General features: G+C 33.4%; 1 protein-coding gene across 2 annotated transcripts in view; it reads right to left on the minus strand.

Annotated features, from left to right (window-relative positions):
• The window catches only part of LOC136833290 (uncharacterized), a 289147-nt gene extending 264204 nt beyond the window's left edge, over positions 1–24943 (minus strand). For both annotated transcript variants that reach the window (XM_067095228.1, XM_067095229.1), the window contains exon 1: positions 24548–24943. In XM_067095228.1, coding sequence (XP_066951329.1) covers positions 24548–24608 — 61 coding nt within the window. In that variant the 5' untranslated portion in view covers positions 24609–24943. The remainder of the gene's footprint in view (positions 1–24547) is intronic.
• Between the last annotated feature and the right edge of the window lie 286 nt (positions 24944–25229).

Below are 25229 nucleotides of genomic sequence, written 5' to 3' on the forward strand. Positions count from 1 at the left end.
GAACGATATTGCCCAAATTTCGCGACAGGAACCGCGGTCTGTTTTTATTTATTTTTTTCGGGGGCTATTTTTTTTAGTTTTTTTTTTGTAGGGGCTTTTTTTTGAGGGGTTGATTTTTACGAGGGTCTGTTTTCGGATTTTTTTGAGGGGCTGTTGTTTTGGAGGGTCTGTTTTTTGGAGGTTTTTGAAGGGCTGTTGTTTTGGAGGGTCTGTTTTTTTTAGGTTTTTTAAGGTTTTTTTTTTTTTGGAGGTCTTTTTTTTTTTTTTTTTTTTGAGGGTCTGGCTTTTTTTTGGAGGGTCTGTTTTTTAGCTTTTTTTGGAGGGTCTGTTTTTTGTTTTTTTTTTTTTTTAAGCTTTTTGGAGGGTCTGTTTTTTTTTTGGAGGTTCTGTTTTTTAGCTTTTTGGAGGGTCTGTTTTTTGGAGTTTTTTTTTAAGTGGCTGTTTTTTGGAGGGTCTGTTTTTTAGCTTTTTTGGAGGGTCTGTTTTTGAAGTTTTTTAGTAGCTTTTATTTGGGAGGGTCTGTTTTAGATTTTTTTGGGGAGGTGAAGTTTTTCAGGGTCTGTTTTTGAAGGGATTAGTACTATGAAGTCTGTTTTTGGAGTTGTTTTTTGGGGGGGGGATTTTTTACGGTTTGTTTTGGACTTTTGAGTTTTTTTGGAGGCTCTGTTCCTGTAGGTTTTTTGAGGGTCTGTTTTTTTAGATTTTTATTTTTCGACGATTTGATATGTATCAAATACGATCATTATTAAACATATTACATAATTCTGCTTTACAAATATTACAAATATTCAATAATTCCTTACAGTGCAATTTGATATTAATCAAATTATGACACTTGTTAAATATACTAAATAATTCTGCTTCACAAATGTTAAATTTATTCCTTGTGATTACAGCTGTAATTAAGACTTTTCAATTTTTTTATTCTTGAAGAACAGCACGATTTGATATTAACCAAATATGGTCTGCTTTATAATGTTAAATTTATTCATTCTAATTACAGCTGTAATTTAATTATGGGTTTGTAATATAAATATTCTGTTCTTCACTAGGTAGGAAATCGTGTTATTATAATTTTACTATTCCTTGACGAACTCTAATTTTCCTATTCCTTGACGAACTATACTTTTCCTATTTCTTGACGAACTCTAATTTTCCTATTCCTTGACAAACTCTAATGTTCCTATTTCTTGGCGAACTCTAATTTTCCTATTCCTCGACGAACTCTAATTTTCCTATTCCTTGACGAACTCTAATTTTCCTATTCCTTGTCGAACTCTAAGTTTCCTATTCCTTGACGAACTCTAATTTTTCCATTCCTTGAAGAACTCTAATTTTCCTATTCATTGACGAACTCTACTTTTCCTATTCCTTGACGAACTCTAATTTTCCTGTTCCTGAAGAGTTCCTATTGACGAGCTCTAATCTTCCTATTCCTTTGAACTCGATTTTCCTATTCCTTTTGACGAAATTTTCCTATTCCTTGACGAACTCTAACTTTTTTCCTATTAACGAACTCTAATTTTCCTATTCCTTGACGAACTCTAATTTTCCTATTCCTTGACGAACTCTAACTTTTCCTATTCCTTGAAGAACCCTTTCCGATTAACGAACTCTAATTTTTCCTATTCATTCCTATTTTCCCTATTCCTTGACGAACTCTAATTTTCCTATTTCTTGACGAACTCTAATTTTCCTATTCCTTGAAGAGCTCTAATTTTCCTATTCCTTGACGAACTCTAATTTTCCTATTCCTTGACGAACTCTAATTTTCCTGTTCCTTGACGAACTCTAATCTTCCTATTCCATGAAGAACCCTTTCCTATTCCTTGACGAACTCTAATTTTCCTATTCCTTGACGAACTCTAATTTTCCTATTCCTTGACGAACTCTAATTTTCCTATTCCTTGACGAGCTCTAATTTTCCTATTCCTTGACGAACAGTAGTCCAAGTCACTGACAGCCAACTGCGTGATGTCACATCTCGTCCTTTCGTCCCAAATAAAGGGGAGAACAGCTCATCAATAATTACAAAGTTACGTCATTTCTGGCACCCACACACCTGACTCACAACACTGGGGAGCACATACACACGCACACACACAAACACACACACACACACACACACACACACAAACACCTCGCTGCCTCTACTATCTTCTTCTTGAGGTTGTTGAAAACAAAACATTGCTGCAGCCAGGCATCTGAAAATGAAAGGGGAGTAAGTTTACTTTTGGAAGAACCAAGGAAAGAGGGAGAGTAGGGAGTGTGAGAGGGAGGGAGGGAGGGAGAGAGGGAGAGAGAAGGGGAGTGGAGGGAGGTCGGGGGAGAGGGAAAGGGGTAGAGAAGGACCAGTGGGGGGGTGGAGGGGAGTAGGATGGCAAGAAACCAGAGGCAACCAGGAATTCAACAAACTCAGGCTTCAAACAAACTCTCTCTCTCTCTCTCTCTCTCCTCCACACACACACACACACACACACACACACAAACACAGACACGTACACACAGAAACATAACCATCAACGTTATCAAACATGTCGTGGTGTGGCATAAACACTTCATACTTTTGCTTCTTCTTCTTCGTCTTCTTCTTCTTCTTCTTCTTCTTCTTCTTCTTCTTCTTCTTCTTCTTCTTCTTCTTCTTCTTCTTCTTTCTGAGAAGGAGAGGTCTGCCCCTGATTGGATGGCTGTTCTGTTACTTTTGCTTTTTTATCTTTTTTTACTTACTCTTTCGACTGATGGGATGAGTGACTGATTTCATTATGACGTCATGAGTCTGCCATACTTTTATCATTTTATGGCGTCATGCGTTTGCCATACTTTTATCATTTTATAACGTCATGTGTCTTCCATACTTTTATCCCTTTTATGTGGCTGACATATTTTCGTAATGACTGATTTAATATTACACAATATGCCTGCCTTATTCCATTATTTCTTGATTTTATATTACATGTGGCTGACATATTTTCATATTTTTTTTATTTTATATTACACTATGTGGTTGACATATTTTCATAACTATTTTTTATATTACACTATGTGGCTGACGTATTTTCGTAATTATTAATTTTATCACATTCTGTGGCTGAAATTTTTTTTCATAATTATTGATTTTACACATCATATTATGTGGCTGACATTTATTTATAATTATTTATTTTATGTATCACATTATGTTGCTGACATATTTTCATAATTATTGATTTTATATCACATTATGTGGCTGACGTTTTTCCATAATTATTGATTTATATTACACTGTGGCTGACATATTTTCATAACTATTTTCTTTTATATTACACTATGTGGCTGACGTATTTTCGTAATTATTAATTTTATAACATTATGTGGCTGACATATTTTCATAATTATTGATTTTATATAACACTATGTGGCTGACATATTATCATAATTATTGATTTATATTGCACTATGTGGCTGACATATTTTCATAACTATTTATTATATTACACTATGTGGCTGACATATTTTCGTATTTATTGATTTTATATTACATTACATGCCTGACATATTTCATAATTACCGATTTGAAAATTTCTTCAAATTTCACATTTCCCAGGTATCTGCTATTCAACATTAGTAATGCACAACATTTGAAACATATACTTCATTTAGTAGCTTACTGATGAAGTAGTCAATAATTATGAAAAAATGTCAGCCACATAATGTGATATAAAATTAATAATGACGAAAATATGTCAGCCACATAATGTAAAAAATAATTATGAAAATATGTCAGCCACATAATGTGATATAAAATCGATAATTATGCAAATATGTCAGGCACATAGTGTAACATAAAATGGATAATAATGAAAATATGTCAACCACATAACGTGATATAAAATCGATAATTACGAAAATATGTCAGCCACATGGTGTAATATAAAAACTAATTACGAAAATATGTCAGCCACATAGTGTAATGTAAAAAATAATAATGAAAATAAGTGGTTATAAATGGTTTTGTATAGACATAGGTTTTGCATGTGTTGTTTATGTTATAGGCTATATATATATATATATATATATATATATATATATATATATATATATATATATATATATATATATATATATATAAAATTTATATATGTATTATATATATAGATAGATTGATAGATAAATACATACTGATATATACTGTATATATAATGAATAAACAAATGTATATATATATATATATATATATATATATATATATATATATATATATATATATATATATATATATATATATATATATATATATATATATATATATATATATATATATATATATATATATACATATACATACATAACTCCACACAACAGCAAAAGAAATCCTATTTAGTTCCAAATATAACCTGGATAAGTAACAGTAACTTAAGACATAATTGCATGCATTTGGTCGCTAACATATTGCGTCATTCCTAATTCTCGGCAACGACCCCTGCCTTCACAAGAATCAAGGAAAAATATATAAAAAAAAATAAGAATAAATTATCTGACATTTTGTCATTAGTAATGTCTTTGCAAATTGGTGTCATTTGTAAAAATGTTCATCTTTTTTCTGTCCGCACTTTTTTCTATCCGCGCTTTTTCTGTCCGCACTTTTTCTGTCCGCCCTCAGATCTTAAAAACTAGTGAGGCTAGAGGGCTGCAAATTGGTATGTTGATCATCCACCCTCCAGTCATCAAACATACCAAATTGCAGCCCTCTAGCCTCCTAAGTAGTTTTTATTTTATTTAAGGTTAAAGTCAGCCATAATCGCGCTTCTGGCAACGATATAGGATAGGCCACCATCGGGCCGTGGTTAAAGTTTCATGGGCCGCGGACCATACAGCATTATACAGAGATCACCGAAAGATAGATCTATTTTCACTGGCCTTAATTATACGCTGCACAGAAAACTATATTGCGCCGAAGAAACTTCGGCGCATTTTTTAATTTTTTTATTTTCGTCTACGTAATTTGAAAATGTTCCGGGCTTTTTTCTAATCATTTTTTTTAATGTGGTTTCTTATTTATGCATAAATTATGATTTTCCGCTTGTTTTTAGTATTATTTATTTCTTATTAGAGAGAGAGAGAGAGAGAGAGAGAGAGAGAGAGAGAGAGAGAGAGAGAGAATGCAAAATACAAATAAGAAACAAATAATACTAAGATATTTTACATTTCTTTTTTCTCTCTCTCTTATTATTTTAATAATAATAATAAAAATAAATTATTATTATTATTATTATTATTATTATTATTATTATTATTATTATTATTAAACGGGAGACTAGCCCTATTCCTATAGAACAAGCCCACCAAAGGGGCCGCTGACTTGAAATTCAAGTTTCCAAAGAATATTACGGTGTTCATTCGAAAGAAGTAACAGAAGGTAATGGGAAATGCAGAAAGAAGAGATAACTCTTATTAAAAACGAAAAAATAAATGAACAAACCAATAAATAAATAGATAAAATGTAATTAAAATTTTAGAATAAAAGAGAGAAATGTCTTAGGGTAGTAAAGCGTTGCGTATTTGCTAGAACTTCTGAGTTCTTTGGAAAATGCAGATGTCACTGAGAACTCATTCCGTCGACGTTGGAAAAACACATGATTCTTCGTCGACATTGAAAACACATGATTCTGCGTCGACATTAAAATACACATGAAATTACGTCGACATTAAAAAACACTTACGATTACGCGTCGACATTAAAAACAAATACGATTCCGCGTCGACGTCAAAAAACACACAGTTTTTCGTCAGCACTGAAAACACTCGGTTCTGCGTCGACATTAAAAGACACATGAAATTCCGTCGACATTAAAAAACACATGGAACTGTGTTGACATTAAAAACACATATGATTATGCGTCGACATTCAAAGCGCACGATTCTGCGTCGACATTAATAGCGCACGATTCTGCGTCAACATTAAAAGCGCATGATTCTGCGTCGACATTAAAAGCACACGATTCTGCATCGACATTAAAAATCACACAAGTATGTGTCGACATTACATAAACACGGTTCCGCGTCGATGTTGAAAAACGCACAGTTCTTCGTCAACATTAAAAACACACACGATTCTGCGTCGACACTGAAAAACACGTGAAATTCCGTCGACATTAAAATACACACATTTCTGCGTCGACATTAAAACACATACGATTCTGCGTCGACATTAAAAACACGCGATTCTGCGTCGACGTTAAAAAAAATACACGATTCTTCGTCGACATTAAAAACACACGATTCTGCGTCGACATTAAAATACATAGGAAATTCAGTCGACATTAAAAAACACATGAAACTGTGTCGACACTAAAAACACAATTCCTCGTCGACACTAAAAACACACGATTCTGCGTCGACATTTAAAACACACGATTGTTTATCGACATTAAAAACACATATTATTCGTCGACATTCAAAAACACACGATTCTGCGTCGACATTAAAATACACACGATTCTGCGTCGGCATTAAAAAAATTTGACACTCCGTCGACATTAAAAAAAAACAGGATTCGGCATCGACATGAAAAATCACACACGTCTGTGTCGACATTAGCCTACGTAAACACGATTCCGCGCCGACATTAAAGAACAGAGGAACGAGAAATATATATATATATATATATATATATATATATATATATATATATATATATATATATATATATATATATATATATATATATAAATATATATATATATGTATATATATATACATATTATATATATATATATATATATATATATATATATATATATACATATACATATACATATACATACGCAACTGAAAAATTCCTTCTCCTTTGTGATTCAGAACGAGAGAAGCGGCCGCCGAAGAAATTACACACTTGTAAGATTCCAACGGTTGGACACGGTTGAGAGAGAGAGAGAGAGAGAGAGAAAGAAAGAAAGAAAGAGACGGGCAAAGAAAAAGGAATAAAAACTAAAGCGAGAATTACGAATTACTTTATTTTTTATTTACTTTTTTCTTCTTTACCTTCCATCTCTCATGTGTTGATGAGCGCTCTCTCTCTCTCTCTCTCTCTTTATTCGGTCTGATTTCTTTTCTTAATTCGTTTTCTGATTTCTTTTACTAGGCGTTTTTTTGGATATAATTTATATATGTGTATATATATATGCATATATATATATATTATATATATACTGTATATATACATATATATATATATATATATATATATATATATATATATATATATATATATATATATATATAAAGACAAAATCCACGAAAGAGAAACAATGAGAGGTAGAAGGCCTTTCGACTTCTTGTCCTTTACTTGAGTCTGCCAAGTAGAGGACAGAAGTCGAAAGGCCTTGCAGTACTCCATTGTTTCTCCTTATCTTCGTGGATTTTGTCTTCATTTATATATTCATCACGTTTCATATTTTCGTGATTCAGTTATATATTACATATACGTGGTAATTTGGGTGTGGGAAACATAATGAGATTATTTTCAAGAATATTCTATGATTAGTTTTTAAGATATGGCGTCCAGATTTTTTCAAGGAGAGGTCCCGGGACTCGGTTGCATCTCGGGAAAATGCAGGCTGGGTGTTTACAATTGGCGGGTTGGTCAGCAGGCTGAATTTTGATTGGTCGGGTCGGCGACGAAATCTGTCCCACAAATTCAGCCTGGTGACCAACCCACCAACTGTAAACACGCCGCCAGCTATAAGTAACTGCGCATCACGTATCTCAATTCATTGGCTTTTTTACTCTCATATAGGTGACCGCCTTTGCGCCGTCGACACGTTTGAGGATGAAATAACCTTAGACAACAAAAACCCTTCTACGTCCTTAGGAAACTTGATATACCTAAATGCTGATGAAAAGATTGTAAGACGCATAGCGAAGGCTCTGTATGAATTAAATGCCGTGGAGACAGCTATATAATAATAATAATAATAATAATAATAATAATAATAATAATAATAATACCGCGACTGATCATGCCATGTTTACCGGAAGATATCCATAATAATAATAATAATAATAATAATAATAATAATAATAATAATAATAATAACAATACCGCCACTGATCATCCTACATTTACCGAAAGAGAGAAAAGAAAAATAAATTAAAAACAGACAAAAAAAAACAATGGCACGTTCCTAAAGAGGATTACTTCAATAATCAATAGCAGATAATGAAAGCCAGTGGTAGCGGACGCGTTCATTCGTCTTGCACAGCGAACGGAAATCGGCCACGCTGCCAAGATGCAAGAATCTACTGGGCACTTTTTTACCAGATACGTTGGCCTGTTTAATTTTGTTACCCACAATTCTCCTTCCTCACTTCTCGAATTTCTAGATCCAGTTCGGGAAAGGTTGGAATGTATGGAATTTAGGCCAAAGGCCATTGCTGTTCACTGTGAAACAATTGTTAAAAGAAGGTGGAATGTCAGATATGAGAAGGAGGTGCAGTAAAAGGGATGAAAGAGGTTGCAGCTTGGGGCCGAAGGGGCACTGCAAAGAACCTTAAGTAATGCCTACAGTGCTCCGCATGAGGTGTACTGATGACACTACCACCCCTACGGAGAGCAATTGTTAGGAGAGAGTTGAGAAAGTCAGATGGAAGATAGAGAATATGAACGGAGGTACAGTAAAAGGAATGAAAGAGGTTGCAGCTTGGGGCGAATGGACTCTACAAACACCGTTTTATTAATGCCCACAGCGCATAACGCGAGGTGCACTGACGGCACTGGCCCCGTAGGGAGGCAATACTAAGCGAAATTATTTGTCGACAAAATAGTTATGGCGAATTGTTCAGTGACAATTTTGAATGCATGATTAGTTTGTAAATACTTCAAGCGGATATATTTAGAAAGCTATTCGCTTTCATAAATCGCTCAGTCGCCTCTCCGTTATTCGGTGAAATATAAGTTTAGAAAGCTATTCTTTTTATATGCTTAGAAAGCTATTTTTTTTATGTTTAGAAAGTTATTCGTTATCATAAATCGTTCTGCCGCAGGTCGGCTATTCGGCGAAGTATATGTTTAGAAAGCTATTCTTTTTATATGTTTAGAAATCTATTCTTTTTATATGTTTAGAAAGTTATTCTTTTTATATGTTTAGAAAGCTATTCTTTTTATATGTTTAGAAAGCTATTCTTTTTATATGTTTAGACTATTCTGTTTTCATAAATCGTTCTGCCGCAAGTCGGCTATTCGGCGAAATATATGTTTAGAAAGCTATTCTTTTCATATGTTTAGAAAGCTATTCGCTTTCATAAATCGCTCAGTCGTCTCTCGGTTTTTCGGCGAAATATAAGTTTAGAAAGCTATTCTTTGTATATATTTAGAAAGCTATTCTTTTCATATGTTTAGAAAGCTATTCGTTTTCATAAATCGTTCAGTCGCCTCTCGGTTATTCGGCGAAATTTACGTTCAGAAAGCTATTCTGTTTATATGTTTAGAAAGCTATTCTTTTTATATCTTCAGAAAGCTACTCTTTTTATATGTTTAGAAAGCTATTCGTTTTCATAAATCTTTCAGCCGCATGTCGGCTATTCAGCGAAATATACAGTATGTTTAGACAGCTACTCTCTTTACATGTTTAGAAAGCTATTCTTTTAATATGTTTAGAAAGCAATTCTTTTCATATTTTTAGAAAGCTATTCGTTTTCATAAATCGTTCAGTCGCCTCTCGGCTATTCAGCGAAATATATGTTTAGAGAGCTATTCTTTTCATATGCTTAGAAAGCTAATTATTTTTATATTTTTAGAAAGCTATTCTTTTCATATGTTTAGAAAGCTATTCGCTTTCATAAATCGTTCAGCCGTATGTCGCCTATTCAGCGAAAATATGTTTAGAAAGCTATTCTTTTTATATGTTTAGAAAGCTATTCTTTTTCAAATGTTTAGAAACCTATTCGCTTTCATAAATCGTTCAGTGAATGTCGGCTATTCAGCGAATATATATTTTGCAAATAGCTCAAGTTAGTGTCAATTTTCACCTTATTATTACATACCAAACAGCCACAAAGCTAGTTGAGAAGGTTATAATATTGACTATTAGCCAAAATTAAATTGATCCAGTAACCTACACATCTACAAATCAAAAAATTTGAAAGTAAATTTATCAGTCAAATTCCATTTATTACAGATTTTTACAGAAAATTCATATAAACCTATTCTATAAACTGTTTACAAGTGGACTCATGTAAACGTAATTCATACGTTTACAATTAGTTTAAATGTGTAAATGATTCTACAATGCCATGCGCATGCCTAAGGAATGTTTGCAATTAACATCAGGTAAAAAATGCGCCGAAGTTTCTTCGGCGCAATCGAGTTTTCTGTACAGCCACTACAGCGTATAATCAAGGCCACCGAAAATAGATCTATCTTTCGGTGGTCTAGGTATAATGTTATATGAGCCGCGGCCCATGACTTTAACCACGGCTCGGTGGTGGATATTCTCTATCGTTGCCAGAAGCACGATTATAGCTAACTTTAACCTTAAATAAAATAAAAACTACTGAGGAGGCTAGAGGGCTGCAATTTGGTATGTTTGATGACTGGAGGGTGGATGATCAACATAGCAATTTGCAGCCCTCTAGCCTCAGTAGTCTTTAAGACATGAGGCCGGACAGAAAAAGCGTGGACAGAAAAAAGTGCGGACAGAACAAAGTGCGGACGGACAGACAAAACCGGCACAATAGTTTTCTTTTACAGAAAACTAAAACAATTGTTTACTTGTGATTGCGTTCAAATCCTGTCATACTACAAGTGATTAGATTTTGATGATCTATCTCGTTTAGCATTCAATAAATAATAAACAATTAGATAAATCAATAAACAGATGAATAAAGAAATAAATAAATAGATTATAAAAATAATTAAAACTATGAATTTAGTGATTAGAAGTTGATCTCGGAACATAAATATTCAAACATGAATAGAATAGGATAAAACATAGAATTTAGGCCAGAAGCCAAGCGCTGGAACCTATGAGTTCATTCAGCGCTGAAGCGGAAATTAACAGTAGAAAGATTTGAAAGGTGTAACAGGAGGAAAACCTCTCAGTTGCACTACGAAGGTGGAAGAACGAGAACATGAACGGAGGTACAGTAAAAGAAATAAAAGGGTTTGGAGCTTGGAACCTACGGAAGGAACGCTACAGAACCTGAAGTAATGCCTACGGTATCAAGCATTAATGGTAGCTGTATTTTAATGCTTGAAAAATGAACAAGAGAAAATACGTATTTTTGGGGGAAAATAAAGCAGGCTTTTAATGCTCGACAAAAAAGGAAACGAGAGATAAATAAATAAATCAATAAATGGAAAAATTATACAGTTATAAAAATTATACATTCATATATCAAGAATGGAAATCTCCATTATGCAGGAATTATGTAAACAAAACAAAACGCTAATTCCTGGAGCGGTTTAAAATTCGACCAATGCGGACAAAAACAACGAGAGACCTTTATTAGTTTTCTGTAAAGGAACACTGTTGTGCCGGCTTTGTCCGGCCGTCCGCACTTTTTTCTGTCCGCACTTTATTCTGCCTGCACTTCTTTCTGTCCGCACTTTACTCTGTCAGCACTTTTTCTGTCCGCACTTTTTCTGTCTGCACTTTTTTCCTGTTCGCACTTTTTCTGTCCACACTTTTTCTGTCCGCATTTTTTTTCCTGTTCGCAATTTTTTCTGTCCGCACCTTTTTCCCGTTCGCACTTTTTCTGTCCGCACTTTTTTCTGTCCGCACTTTTTCTGTCCGCCTTCAGATCTTAAAAATTTCTGAGGCTAGGAGGCTGCAAATCTGTATGTTGATCATCCACCCTCCAATCATCAAATATACCAAATTGCAGCCCTCTTGTCCGAGTAGTTTTTAAGATCTGAGGGCGGACAGAAAAAGTGCGGACGGACAGACAAAGCCTGCATAATAGTTTTCTTTTACAGAACACTAAAAAAAAGAACAAATAAATCAATAGGTTAATAAATAGAAAAAAATGCATTAAAATGCAATGAGAATAATATTAGGATATGACATAACAAATTTTCTCATCCACTGGATTAACTGTACCGATAAGTATCTCCGCCCACTAAACAGCTGACGACCGGACCTCAATGGCTTGCCGATATCCGGATAAAGTCCGGATAAAAATCCGAATAAAGTCCGGATAAAGATCCGATAACCGACGTACTTTGTCGTTCGGCAGAAGGCCGATGGACGACAAAGAACCCAATACCTCCCCCCTCCTCCCCCCTTCCTCCCCTAAAAAAGAACCCTCACGTCGAGCGAAATGTCAAAATCAGCTGTTCGGAATTCGCGATTTTCCGCGACGAAGCGCGCATGCGCGCCGCACGAAATTGGTCTCGGACCTGGCCTAAAAACAAAACAGAACGTTCTTTTTTTTTTCCTTTTTCTTCCTGCAACTGAACTTTCTTTTTTTCTCCTCACCTTCTTCTCCTTTTTCTTCATTTCCTTCTTCTTCTTCTTCTTCCTGCAACTGAACTCTTCTCCTCCTCCTCCTCCTCTTCTTCTTCTTCTTCTTCTCCTCCTCCTCCTCCTCCTCTTCCTGCAACTGAACCTTCTTTTTTCTCTCTTCTTCTTCTTCTTCTTCTTCTTCTTCTTCTTCTTCTTCTTCTTCTTCTTCCTGCAACTGAACCTTCTTTTTTTCTCTCTTCTTCCTCTTCTCCTTCTTCTTCTTCTTCTTCTTCTTCTTCTTCTTCTTCTTCCTGCAACTGAACTTTCTTTTTATCTCATCCTCCTCTTCCTCTTCTTCTTCTTCATCTTCCTTTTCTTCTTCTTCTTCTTCCTGCAATGAACTTTCTTTTTTTCCTCCTCCTCCTCCTCTTATTCTTTTCTCCCTGCAACTCAACCTCTTTTTTTCTCTCCTGCTCCTCTTCTTCTCCTTCTCCTTCCTCCTACAAATGAACCTTCTTTTTTTCCTCTCTTTCTTCTTCTTCTTCTCCTTCCAATAAGTGACCTAAAAAAAAAAGGGGGGATTTTTTTTCCCTATTCTTATTCTTCCTGCAAGTGATCTGGATTTACGACCGCTGCGGCAACGCAGTTTGTGACAGATTAGAGAAGATTTCTCTTCCACCGTGCACCGTCGGGGGGTAGCGCCGTCAGTGCACCTCATGCGGTGCACTGTAGGCATTACTTATGGTTCTTTGCAGCGTGCCTTCCTTAGGCCCCTAGCTGCTGCAACCCCTTTTCGCTCCTTTTACTGAACCTCCTTTCATATTCTCTTTCTTCTATCTTACTTTCCACTCTCTCCTGATAATTGATTCATAGCGCGACTGCTTTTTCAGGTTTTCCTTCAGTCACATCTTTCAAAACTTTTACTGTCAGTTTCCGTTTCAGCGCTGAATGACCTTATAGGTCCCAGTGCCTGGCCTTTGACCTAGATTCTATATTCGATTCAATTCAGCTCCAGTATGCCGCGCATTTTTTTCTTTCGAAGCGGAGGCCGGTGGAACGGGCATGTAAACGTACTCCCTTATTTATCCTGGCTCGATGAAACTTGAGAGAGAGAGAGAGAGAGAGAGAGAGAGAGAGAGAGAGAGAGAGAGAGAGAGAGAGAGAGAGAGAGATCTTGTCTAACCTAACCTATCCATTCCTGATATGCAGACATTTGCTCACAGCATCGAATATGGTATATATATATGATAAGTCCATATTATATGCCTGGGAACAACCTTATATATATATAGTATATAAATCAATCCTTTTAGGACTTTAGTCTGAACTGCAAAAACCTTGGGTTCTCGCTCGAAAGGCACTTAGGTTCCAGAAATTTATTTTATGACGTTTGTATGAGTCCGAATTTCTAATGCCCTATGTATTCTGTGTACTGATATATATATATATGGCTATATATATGAGTCAGAAATTTAGAACATATATGTATGCATATACATATTTATATGTGTATATATATTATAAATATCTATATAATGTATGTATATATATATATATATATATATATATTTATATATATATATATATATATATATATATATATATATATATATATATATATATATATATATATATATACAACAACACTTCAATTCATAACATACTTAAATAACCACGCAAATCAACCAAGCATAACAACAACATTAACAAAAACAGCGACAGAACAACAACAGAAAAAACAACAGCTACAAATCAAACCGAAGCATTTGAAGAATCCCGCTAAAAAAAAAAACATTGAAAAAAAACGGGAAGATATTTTTGTCGCAGCGAAAATTAATTTCCGCCAAAACCACTTAATGGAGGAACATTCCGCCATTGACAAATGGGTCGACAGGGATATGGAACTTTCGCATGAATTTATTCTGCGGTATTCGGTGCGGTGTTCTGGAGCGGTGCTTCTCGGGAATTCTATGTTGGGAGGGGGAGGGGGGTCGTTAAATACTTCATGGAGGTACTTTCATGAGTGGTGCGTAAATACCTGCATGTATGTATGTATGTATGTATATATGTATGTACAGTATATATATATATATATATATATATATAATTTATATGTGTATATATATACTATATATATATTTATATATATATATAGGTATATATATACAAATATATATATATATGTATGTGTATATATATATACATACATATATAGGTATATTCACAAATATATACATATATATATATATATATATATACATAGACAAACATGCATATACACATATATATATATATCCATATACATTACTGATATATATATATGTATATATATGCATGTATGCAATATATATATATATATGTGCATATACTGTATATATATATTTACATGTATACATACATGTATATAGATGTATGTATATAGTATATATATATATATATATATATATATATATATATATAGATATATACTATACATATAATTATATTATATACTGTATACATAACATATATATGTAAAATATGTGTGTGTGTACACATAGCCTATACACACACACACATGCATACATGCATATACATCCATAAACAATCAAAGGAAACAAGTCCATAAAACGAAAAAAAAATCATTACCAGCATCTTTCCGCGACGCCATTACTCAAAAAGGAATCAATTTAAAGTCAAAAGTCAAAGGGAATTTCACTCGAGAAGGGCAGAGAGAGAGAGAGAGAGAGAGAGAGAGAGAGAGAGAGAGAGAGAGAGAGAGAGAGAGTCTCCCGTCCGATATTGGCGGCAAAATGGAAATCTGGCAGGCCTAGAAGTGTTTGAGCCACTGTTTATATTATAATATATATATATATATATATATATATATATATATATATATATATATATATATATACACACATATACATATATATATATATATATATATATATATATATATATATATATATATATATATATATATATATTATATATGATTATTATCACATTTGTACGTGATTCATTTATGATTATTATCACATTTGCACGTGACTCATTTACGATTTTATTCGGACTGAGTTTCGATTTTATTTCCAAGCCACTGACAAAGGACTTCTAATACTATGCATCGGTCCTTCGTCAATGGCTTGAAATGAAGTCGAAACCGGTCAGACCTACACCCTGTCTCTCTTATTTTTCACGTAAGGTAATGGTTGGTTATATATATATATATATATATATATATATATATATATATATATATATATATATATATATATATATATATATATATATATATATATATATATATAATATAGCCATATATAAAATCAGCCACGATAAAAACAGTTTTATTACATCTATTTATAGGAAACCAACTTTCCCGGGTTTGATCACCAAAATGTCCTCATTGATTCCTACTCAGTTTAAGAGAAATTACTAGGACCTTAACACCAAGAACTTTTAATATATGTTCAAATTACGTTAGTACGGACTTAGAGATTAATTTCATAAAGCAGTGCTTATTATATTTCTAGGGATTTAAGAAAAATCTTACGAATGCTTATATAGCAGTGGGCTGAACCATTTTATTACCACGTCCCCTCTAAGAGTTGGTCCTTCCCTCCACGCACACCCTCCTTGCATCTATGAGTAAAATTCCCTCCCAGATTTACAGGAAAATGAAAAAAAGGAGAAAAAGAGGTGTTTTTATTCTTTTAGGAATGAATTAATGAGATATTTGACACGGCTAGCTACTAGGTCTTGAATGCGTGGTTGAATGTTTAGAGAATAATGAATATAATTAGAGAATTTTTAATTTTTAATTTTTCCCTAGGGCTTGCGCCCCCCCACGGAAATTGCTGACGCCCCCCAGGTTGAGAACTACTGGTATATAAGGAAAGGACTTCAAAAAATGATGATTTCCAAAACCTACAACTGTCACTGTCAACAGAGCAGTTATATACTTTTCCATCGCGTTTGTTGGGAATAGAGGTTGGCAAAATTGTTGCATGAATTCTACCCGCAAAAAAACACTCGAGTGAGTATTTAAGCCAAAAAAATCTACATTGCAAAAAATCTTCAGGTTCAAGGATGTGATACCAACGGAGCTGGAGTCATCTATTGTTTACAAGAACAGGTGTCATTGCCGTAGTGCAAAGTACATCGGAAAATCGGATTTTTCCTAGATAGTGACCCCCACGGGTTTGGAGTCGGCATATATCCACCTTTGCGGCGTGTTTAGTACAAGCCCGTTGGGGATGACCGTAAAAAAAAGGAAATAAAAAACTGTAAATATCATAAAAATAGTGACCCCAAGAAATATTAGTCTTAGATAACGACCCCCGAAAACTCTTGAGGGTCACTATCTAGGAAAGATCCCGAAAATCAAAGCGGCAGTTCACAGTTTGCATCTTGGAACATATTGGAAAATCTGTTCGGAGGAATAGCCTGAATTGAACTGAACTGAATGCGGAATTTGGGCCAGAGGCTACACTCTGGAACCTATGAGGTCATTCAGCGCTGAGACGGAAATCGACAGTATAAGATTTGAAAGGTGTAACAGGAGGAAAACCTCAAAGGTGTTAAAAGGTGTTAAAATCAGATTGAAAAAGGTGTTAAAAGTTGTTAAAATTATATTGAAAAAAGTGTTAAAATCAGATTGAAAAAGGCGTTAAAAGGTGTTAAAATTATATTAAAAAGATGTTGCGAAATGATATTAATAAGGTGTTAAAAAGTGTTAACATTATATTAATATGGAATAAAAAATGCTAAAATTACATTGTAAAGCTGTTAAAAGGTGTTACAATTACATTAAAAATTTTATAAGTATATTTTAGTTTAACCAGACCACTGAGCTGATTAACAGCTCTCCTAGGGCTGGCCCGAAGGATTAGATTTATTTTTACGTGGCTAAGAACCAACTGGTTACCTAGCAACGGGACCTACAGCTTATTGTGGAATCCGAACTACATTATAGCGAGAAATGAATTTCTATCACCAGAAACACATTCCTCTTCGTTCTTCACTGGCCGGTCGGAGATTCGAACTCGCGACCAATAGAGTGGTAGCTGAGAACGGAACCCGCTCACCCAGCGAAGAACTTAAAGAAAAAAATTTATAAAAGGTGTTAAAATTATACTAAAAAAATGTTAAAATCATATTATAAAAATATGTTAAACTGTGACATTGACATACCTGTATATGATATTATACAATGCGAAAATTATCAAGAAAATTACCAAGACATTCAACAACTGATTTTAAAATAATCGACGCGATTATTTTAAAAATATGAATTCATTTTCTCTGTAGTAATATTCAATGATTGGATGATGTAATTTGCAATGTATTATGGGTGCTTATTAAGGCTAGCGAGTTAAATTGACACATCATGAGGTTTAATTACACTTGATAAAAACGAAATGTTATTGAGGCTTAATAATAATAATAATAATAATAATAATAATAATAATAATAATAATAATAATAATAATAATAATATTTTTTTATTAATATTATTACTTGTTACACTACACCCTATGCAATTTCTTTCCATCTCGGTTGCGACCTACCACAGCTGACTAACCACCAGGTCGAACAGAAACGAATATGATATATATATATATATATATATATATATATATATATATATATATATATATATACATATCACAAATATATATATATTTATACAGTATATATATATATATATATAAACATATCAACACAAAAATTACAAGCATTAAAAAACAAATTAAGCCTAAGAATTCCAAAAAACAAAAACAAAAAAATCTCCCCAAAACGAATCATCTGAGAGACGTAAACAAAAAAAGACAAAAAAAAAAAAGAAGAAGAAAACCCTAATCTCCCGGTCGCCGATGACCGACTCGGCAAAACCAGATATTAGCGTCTGATTGATGTCTCAGCAGCCTTGCAAATTGCACGCACCCGCCCTCTGCATAATATTGCATGCAGTTGATCGCCGGGTCTGCGCAATTATTCCGTAACAGACAATGGCGAATGATGCGGAATGGTACCCATTTTAGGGGATCAATTTCCCCGAATTTTCTTAAACTGTTGATGTGAGGGGAAACTGAAATGATGAATGGAATGGAATGGCATATAGAGTTTGGGCCAAAGGCCGGGCGCTGGGACCTGCGAGGTCATTCAGCGCTGGAAAGGAAATTGGGAGTAGGCAGGTCTGAAATGATTGTTAGGAGAGGGTGGATAGCAAGATGGAAGAAAGGTAATATGAATGGAGGTACAGTAAAAGGAACGAAAGGGGTTGCAGCTAGGGGCTTAAAGAAGGGACGCTGCAAAGAACCTTTAGTAATGCCTACAGTGTGCCCCACGAAGTGCACTGACGGACTATTCCCTACGGGAACAAAAATAATGAAGGTGAGTTATGTGCGGGAAATACGGGTGAGATGAAATCCGTATTTTGAAATATAATTCAATACAATGAAGTTTCTTTATCTACAGAAAATACGGGTGATATGAAAACCATTCTTTTAATTGTAATTAAAATAATGAAGGTGAGTTATGTGCGGGAAATACGGGTGAGATGAAATCCGTATTCTGAAATGTAATTCCAATACAATGAATTTTATATGCAGAAAATACGGGGGAAAGTAAATTAGCATTTTGTATTGAATTCATAAACGATAAATCTTTGTTACGCATTGGAAATATGGATGAATGGAAATCAGCATTTTGAAATGTAATTCCAGTACAATGAAGTTTCATTATATGCAGAAAATACGGGTAAAATGAAATCCGTATTTCGAATTGCAATTAAAAAACAACGACGCTTCGTTAAACGCAGAATATACGGGTGGATTGAAATCCGTATTTTGAACTGTAACCAATAAATCTGAGTCATGCATTGAAATACGGTGATACAAAATCGGTATTTTGAATTATAATGAAAAAACAATGAAGAGTCTTTATATACTGAAAATACGGGGGAAATGAAATCCGTATTTCCAACTGTAATTTAAAAAGACTGAATTTCAGTTATATGCAGAAAATACGGGGAAACAAAATCAGCATTTTGAATTGTAATTTCAATTGAATGACGTTTCGTTCTGTGCAGAAAATACGGGTGGGATGAAACCCGTATTTTGAACTGTAATTCGAAAACGATGAATTTGAGTTATATGCAGAAAATACGGGTGAGATGAAAACCGAATTTTGAATTGTAATTCAAAAACAATGAATCTGAGTTATATGCAGAAAATCCGGGGAAATGAAACCCGTATTTTCAATTGTAATTTAAAAGGAATGACGTTTCATCTTATGCAGAAAATACGGGGGAAATGCAATCTTTATTTTGAATTGCAACTGAAAAAAAAAATTGAATTATGCAGAAAATACGGGGGAAACGAGATCCGTATTTCCAATTGTAATTAACAAAGAAAGGCGTTTCATCTTGTGCACAAAATACGGGAGAAATGAAATCCATATTTTGAACTGTAATTCAACAACAATGAATCTGAATTATATGCGGAAAATACAGGTGAAATGAAATCTGAATTTTGAACTGTAATTAACAAAGAAATACGTTTCATCTTACGGAGAAAATAGGGGGGGGGAGGGCAAAAAATCATAAAATCCATATTTTGAAATATAAAAAAAAAATGACGTTTCACTATATCCTGAAAATACGGTGTAAAGAACACGAATGCCAGACCGTCAAGAAATGAAATTTATTATACATATATTATAATATCAACTTAAATTTCTGACTCACATCAGGATCGATCCCAGGTCTTTAAAACGAAAGACCAGAGCGCTGCCAACCAGGCCACACAAGTCATCAAAAGAAGTTGGAACCTGAGTACAACTGTACCCAAAAAATCACCTGGGCAGGCTAACTGCTTGCATACCAGCGCGTTTTCCCCAACTTCCCGACTCAGCAGTGACCCAATTGACAGCATTTCATTCGAGTGATCCTTTCTGAGTGAATATGATAGAAATATCAACACACAACAACGTGTGGAACAGAAATAAATGCAAGCAGTTAGCCTGCCCGGATAATTCCTTGGGTACAGTTGTACTCAGGTTCCAACTTTTTTGACTTGTGTGGCCTGGTTGGCAGCGCTCTGGTCTCTCATTTGAAAACCTGGGTTCGATCCTGATGAGAGTCAGAAATTTATTATATCAACTATGTATTCCAGGCTGTTAAGCTACTAAGCTACTTATTAAGTAGGAATGCAGAGGTATTTATGAAGTATGTATGTATACAAAATGTATTTTAAGTATACAGTATATATTATATTAACTGTGTATTTCCAGCTGTCAAGCTATTTAAAAAAGAATTCAGAGCTATTAAGCCAAGAAGCTATTAATTAAGTACGCACTCAGAGTTAAGAAATCTCTGCCCAGTGTACTGTATACAAAGTGTACTGTATACAAAGTGTACTATATACAAAGTGTATTTTAAGCAACCAACACGACGAGAAGGGATTGCATTGTACCGGAGGTTTATTTCAAGCCTTTACCCTGAACTGAAACATATGCAGTGCATTAAATTCTGTATTCAAAGCAGCCTACAAAAGCCTACGTTAAGCATTGCCAGTTACATAAGGCTGAATTTAGAGCAGCGATTCAAACAGCACGGCAAGCAGAGGGGGCCGTTAAATATTCTGGTATTTAAGGCCCTGTGCGAAGTGATTTGTATAAGTGGTATTTTCCATGCTGTAGTTCAGTTTCTCAAATTTACATAAATACTAAGCGACACTGCCGGTTGTCTCACACACACACACACACACACACACACACACACACACACACACACACACACACACACATATATTATATATATATATATATATATATATATATATATATATATATATATATATATATATATATATATATATATATATTTCTATTCTTCTCTCTCTCTCTCTCTCTCTCTCTCTCTCTCTCTCTCTCAGAAGTCAAAATTTTTCAGTTTGAAATAAAAAAGTGCTAAATAAATCCTCCCCCTCCTCTTTTCTCTCTCAGTCCTCTCTCCCTCTCTTTCTCTCCCTCAATCTCTCTCTCCCTCTTTCTCCCCTCTCTCTCCCCTCTCTCTGTCTCTGTCTCTCTCTCTCTCTCTCTCTCTCTCTCTCTCTCTCTCTCTCTCTCTCTCTCTCTCTCCCCGATTCAGTCGAAAACTTTCCCGCCGCCACAAGACCCCGTTAAGTCGATAAAGTTTTCTTATTTCAATATATTCTTTGCTATGCTCTCTGCCGCTGATGCTTTCGGCACCTTAAAGTGGGAGTTCGTCTCTCTCTCTCTCTCTCTCTCTCTCTCTCTCTCTCTCTCTCTTGTTTAATATTTTTATGCTTGTTATTTTTGCCGTGGGATTTTTTTTTGGCTAAATGAGGAGATGGTTTGTGTAAGTGTATGTATATATATATATATATTTATTTATACATATGATTACAATATATATACAATATATATATATATATATATATATATTATATATACACATATATATATATATCCATAATAATAATAATCATCATAAATATTACAAAATGTAAATTACATCGTTGTTAATAATAATAATAATAATAATAATAATAATAATAATAATAATAATAATACATTATTACAGAATGTAAAGTTACATTGCTGTTGATGATAATAATAATAATAATAATAATAATAATAATAATAATAATATTACAAAACGTAAAATTACATCGTTGTTAATAATAATAATAAAAATAATAATAATAATAATAATAATAATAATAATAATAATAATAATAATAATAATAATAATACCTCTAGCATGCTATCAGCGCTTTGCAGACATTATCGTAAAAGCTAAATGTGAATGGCTTGCGCAGAGTAAAAAAATAACAAAAATAAAAGTAAAAAAAGCTCTCCTGTTATTGCAGGCGAATAAAAAAAAATAAAGCCTGCAGCACATTCTCACGTCTCTTATTTATCTTTTTTTTTTTAGCTATTATTCTGACTTTTATTGATGCTATCATTAGCGATGATAGTAGTATTTTGCCCGTGTAGCGCCGGACTGGACTTCTGTGGCTTTTTGTGGTTGCTTTTGTTAGTACTACTATTTTTGAGGGTAATATTATTTTCTGCTTTTATTATTTTGGTTAGTGTTGTGGGTACTCATATTAGTGCTGTTGTTATTACTATCATTCTTGATGGTAATGTTATTTCCTGCTTCTATTATTTTAGTATTGTGGTTACTAATATTAGTGCTATTGTTATTATTACTATTATTGATGGTAATGTTACTTTTTGCTCTTATTACTTCAGTTACTTTTGTGGTTAATATTATTAGTACTATTATTACTGATACTATTAATGAGGTTGATACTATTATCTGTCTATGATTTCCGTTACTTTTATTACTAATATTAGTATTATTACTTGTACTGCTATCACTGCTGGGAAACTATTTCAATACTATTATTAATTATTACTAATATTAATATTATTAGTACTACTATTATTAAGGTTAGTACTATTTTCTGTCTATTATTTCGGTTAATTTTGTGGTTACTGATATTAGTATCATTATCATTACTACTATTATCTTTGGTAATATTGTAATTCTTTGACTATCATCAGTACTATCATATGTGTGTGTAAGTTGTCACTAATATAATTAGTAATATCATCAACGTAATTAGCCTTAATGAGACCAGTCAGTGAAGGGATTAGTAAATACTATTATAAATATTATTATTATTATTATTATTATTATTATTATTATTATTATTATTATTATTATTATTATTATTATTATTAGCGTTACATCGATGCTTGAAAAATGTATAACCATTACTAATATTAAGTATTTTTTTACTATTATAACGGCACTATTAATAATAGTAATGCATGAATGAATATATTACTACTATCATCTACTAGTATCATGAAGTAGTATTTTTACTATCATAACAGTACTATTATCACTCGTAGCTACTGAATGAATATATTAGTACTATCATTCTTATTATTTTTTTACTATTGCTGTCACCACTATTATCACTGTCATTAATATACCCTTATTCATAATGTCTACTAATATCATCATAATTTTCTCAAAGTCAAAAAATAGTCCTAACTATCATCAACATCATTTCTATCAAATTATATGGTACTATCAACATTCACTCTATAATATAGGTTAATTTCATGGGGAATTTTTTGAGCGGTTGTCTGATCTGGCGTTACACATACTAGACATTTTTCAATGTTATATTTAACGGTCGTTTCGTAAAGAAAATTCTAAATTAACTGCGAGAAAAAAAAAAAAAATAGTGAATAACTAATTTTTAGAGCTTTTAATATTCGCGAGTATTTTTTTCTGTCTAATATTCGTATGATATTTTAGAATAAGTATATATATATATATATATATATATATATATATATATATATATATATATATATATATATATATATATATATATGTATAAATAAATATATATATATATATATATATATATATATATATATATATATATATATATATATAATATATATATATATATATATATATATATATATATATATATATATATGTATATATATGTATACACATTTATAAACATATCTATTAACAAATATATATGTATTATATATATATTTTATATATATATATATATACATATATATATATATATATATATATATATATATATATATATATAACACTTACAATAATAAATACGCATAATCAAATATTAATTAGGCATTTCGAAATAATTATCTTTTCAGACTAATTAATTTGATAAATATATATTAACTGCATATCTCAGGATTTACAATGAAGTACACCACGCGAGTGAGCCTATACGCAGCGCGCAAGCACGTTAAAATGGATAATAAGTCGTACGTAAATAACGAAAGACAAATATTACTCGGGAAACTTTTAAACACACTTTTGATTAGGTAAATAATGATGATTATACACACAAAAGCGAAAAATACATAATATACACTCCCAAACATACGATTTCACTGAAAAGCCCTAAAAAAAATCAACAAACAACGAAATAAAAGGGTGAAAAATAGTCACACACAAATATACAACGTGATGTGGAAAGATAAAAATATATATAAGTGGAATATAATTCAAAAAACAATTCAAACGTTGTACTCACAGTTCATAAAGAGAACCGCCATGATGCATGCCCCGGGCACCTGCGTTCGAAGCCCCTCCATGGCGATGCACGGACGCACATGCACGAACAGATAAAGTAAAGGAATTAACGCAAATCTGACGCCGTGCGGTATATGACTCCTCCACAACTCTACCGGAATTAGCACGACATTGGAAGACGACGACAGTTTTGTAGGAGAAGTGGGTTTTGGGGCGGTTTCAAGTCATAGCTTCATTGAACGTAAAGTCTTGTGGGGTTTGTCGAACCGAAGGAGCGACAGAGAGAAAGAGAGAGCGAGGGAGAGGCGGAGAGACAGAGAGAGACACTCGGACACACGTGTGCTAGACTGGCGACGCTAAGGCGACGTATAACCTCTTTCAATGCTCGTAGCACACTGAGACACTCCCGACCTGGTTGGTACCGTCCTGCCTCTCCAGCATACACTCTCTCTCTCTCTCTCTCTCTCTCTCTCTCTCTTCTTCTCTCCCGCATACAAAAGTTGTTCCTCATCACCCTCTCTCTCTCTCTCTTTTCTGAATTTTATTTAAAGTTTCTATACAATCTCCTTCTCACGCTTTCCCTCTCTCTCTTGTTTTCCAAACTCCGTAATCAACACTCCGTTTGCTCTCTCTCTCTCTCTCTCTCTCTCTCGTTTATGTGCATATGCTCGTCGTTAAGCGGC

The sequence above is a fragment of the Macrobrachium rosenbergii genome, chromosome 51 (assembly GCF_040412425.1).
Source record: "Macrobrachium rosenbergii isolate ZJJX-2024 chromosome 51, ASM4041242v1, whole genome shotgun sequence".
Taxonomy (NCBI): Eukaryota; Metazoa; Arthropoda; class Malacostraca; order Decapoda; family Palaemonidae; genus Macrobrachium; species Macrobrachium rosenbergii.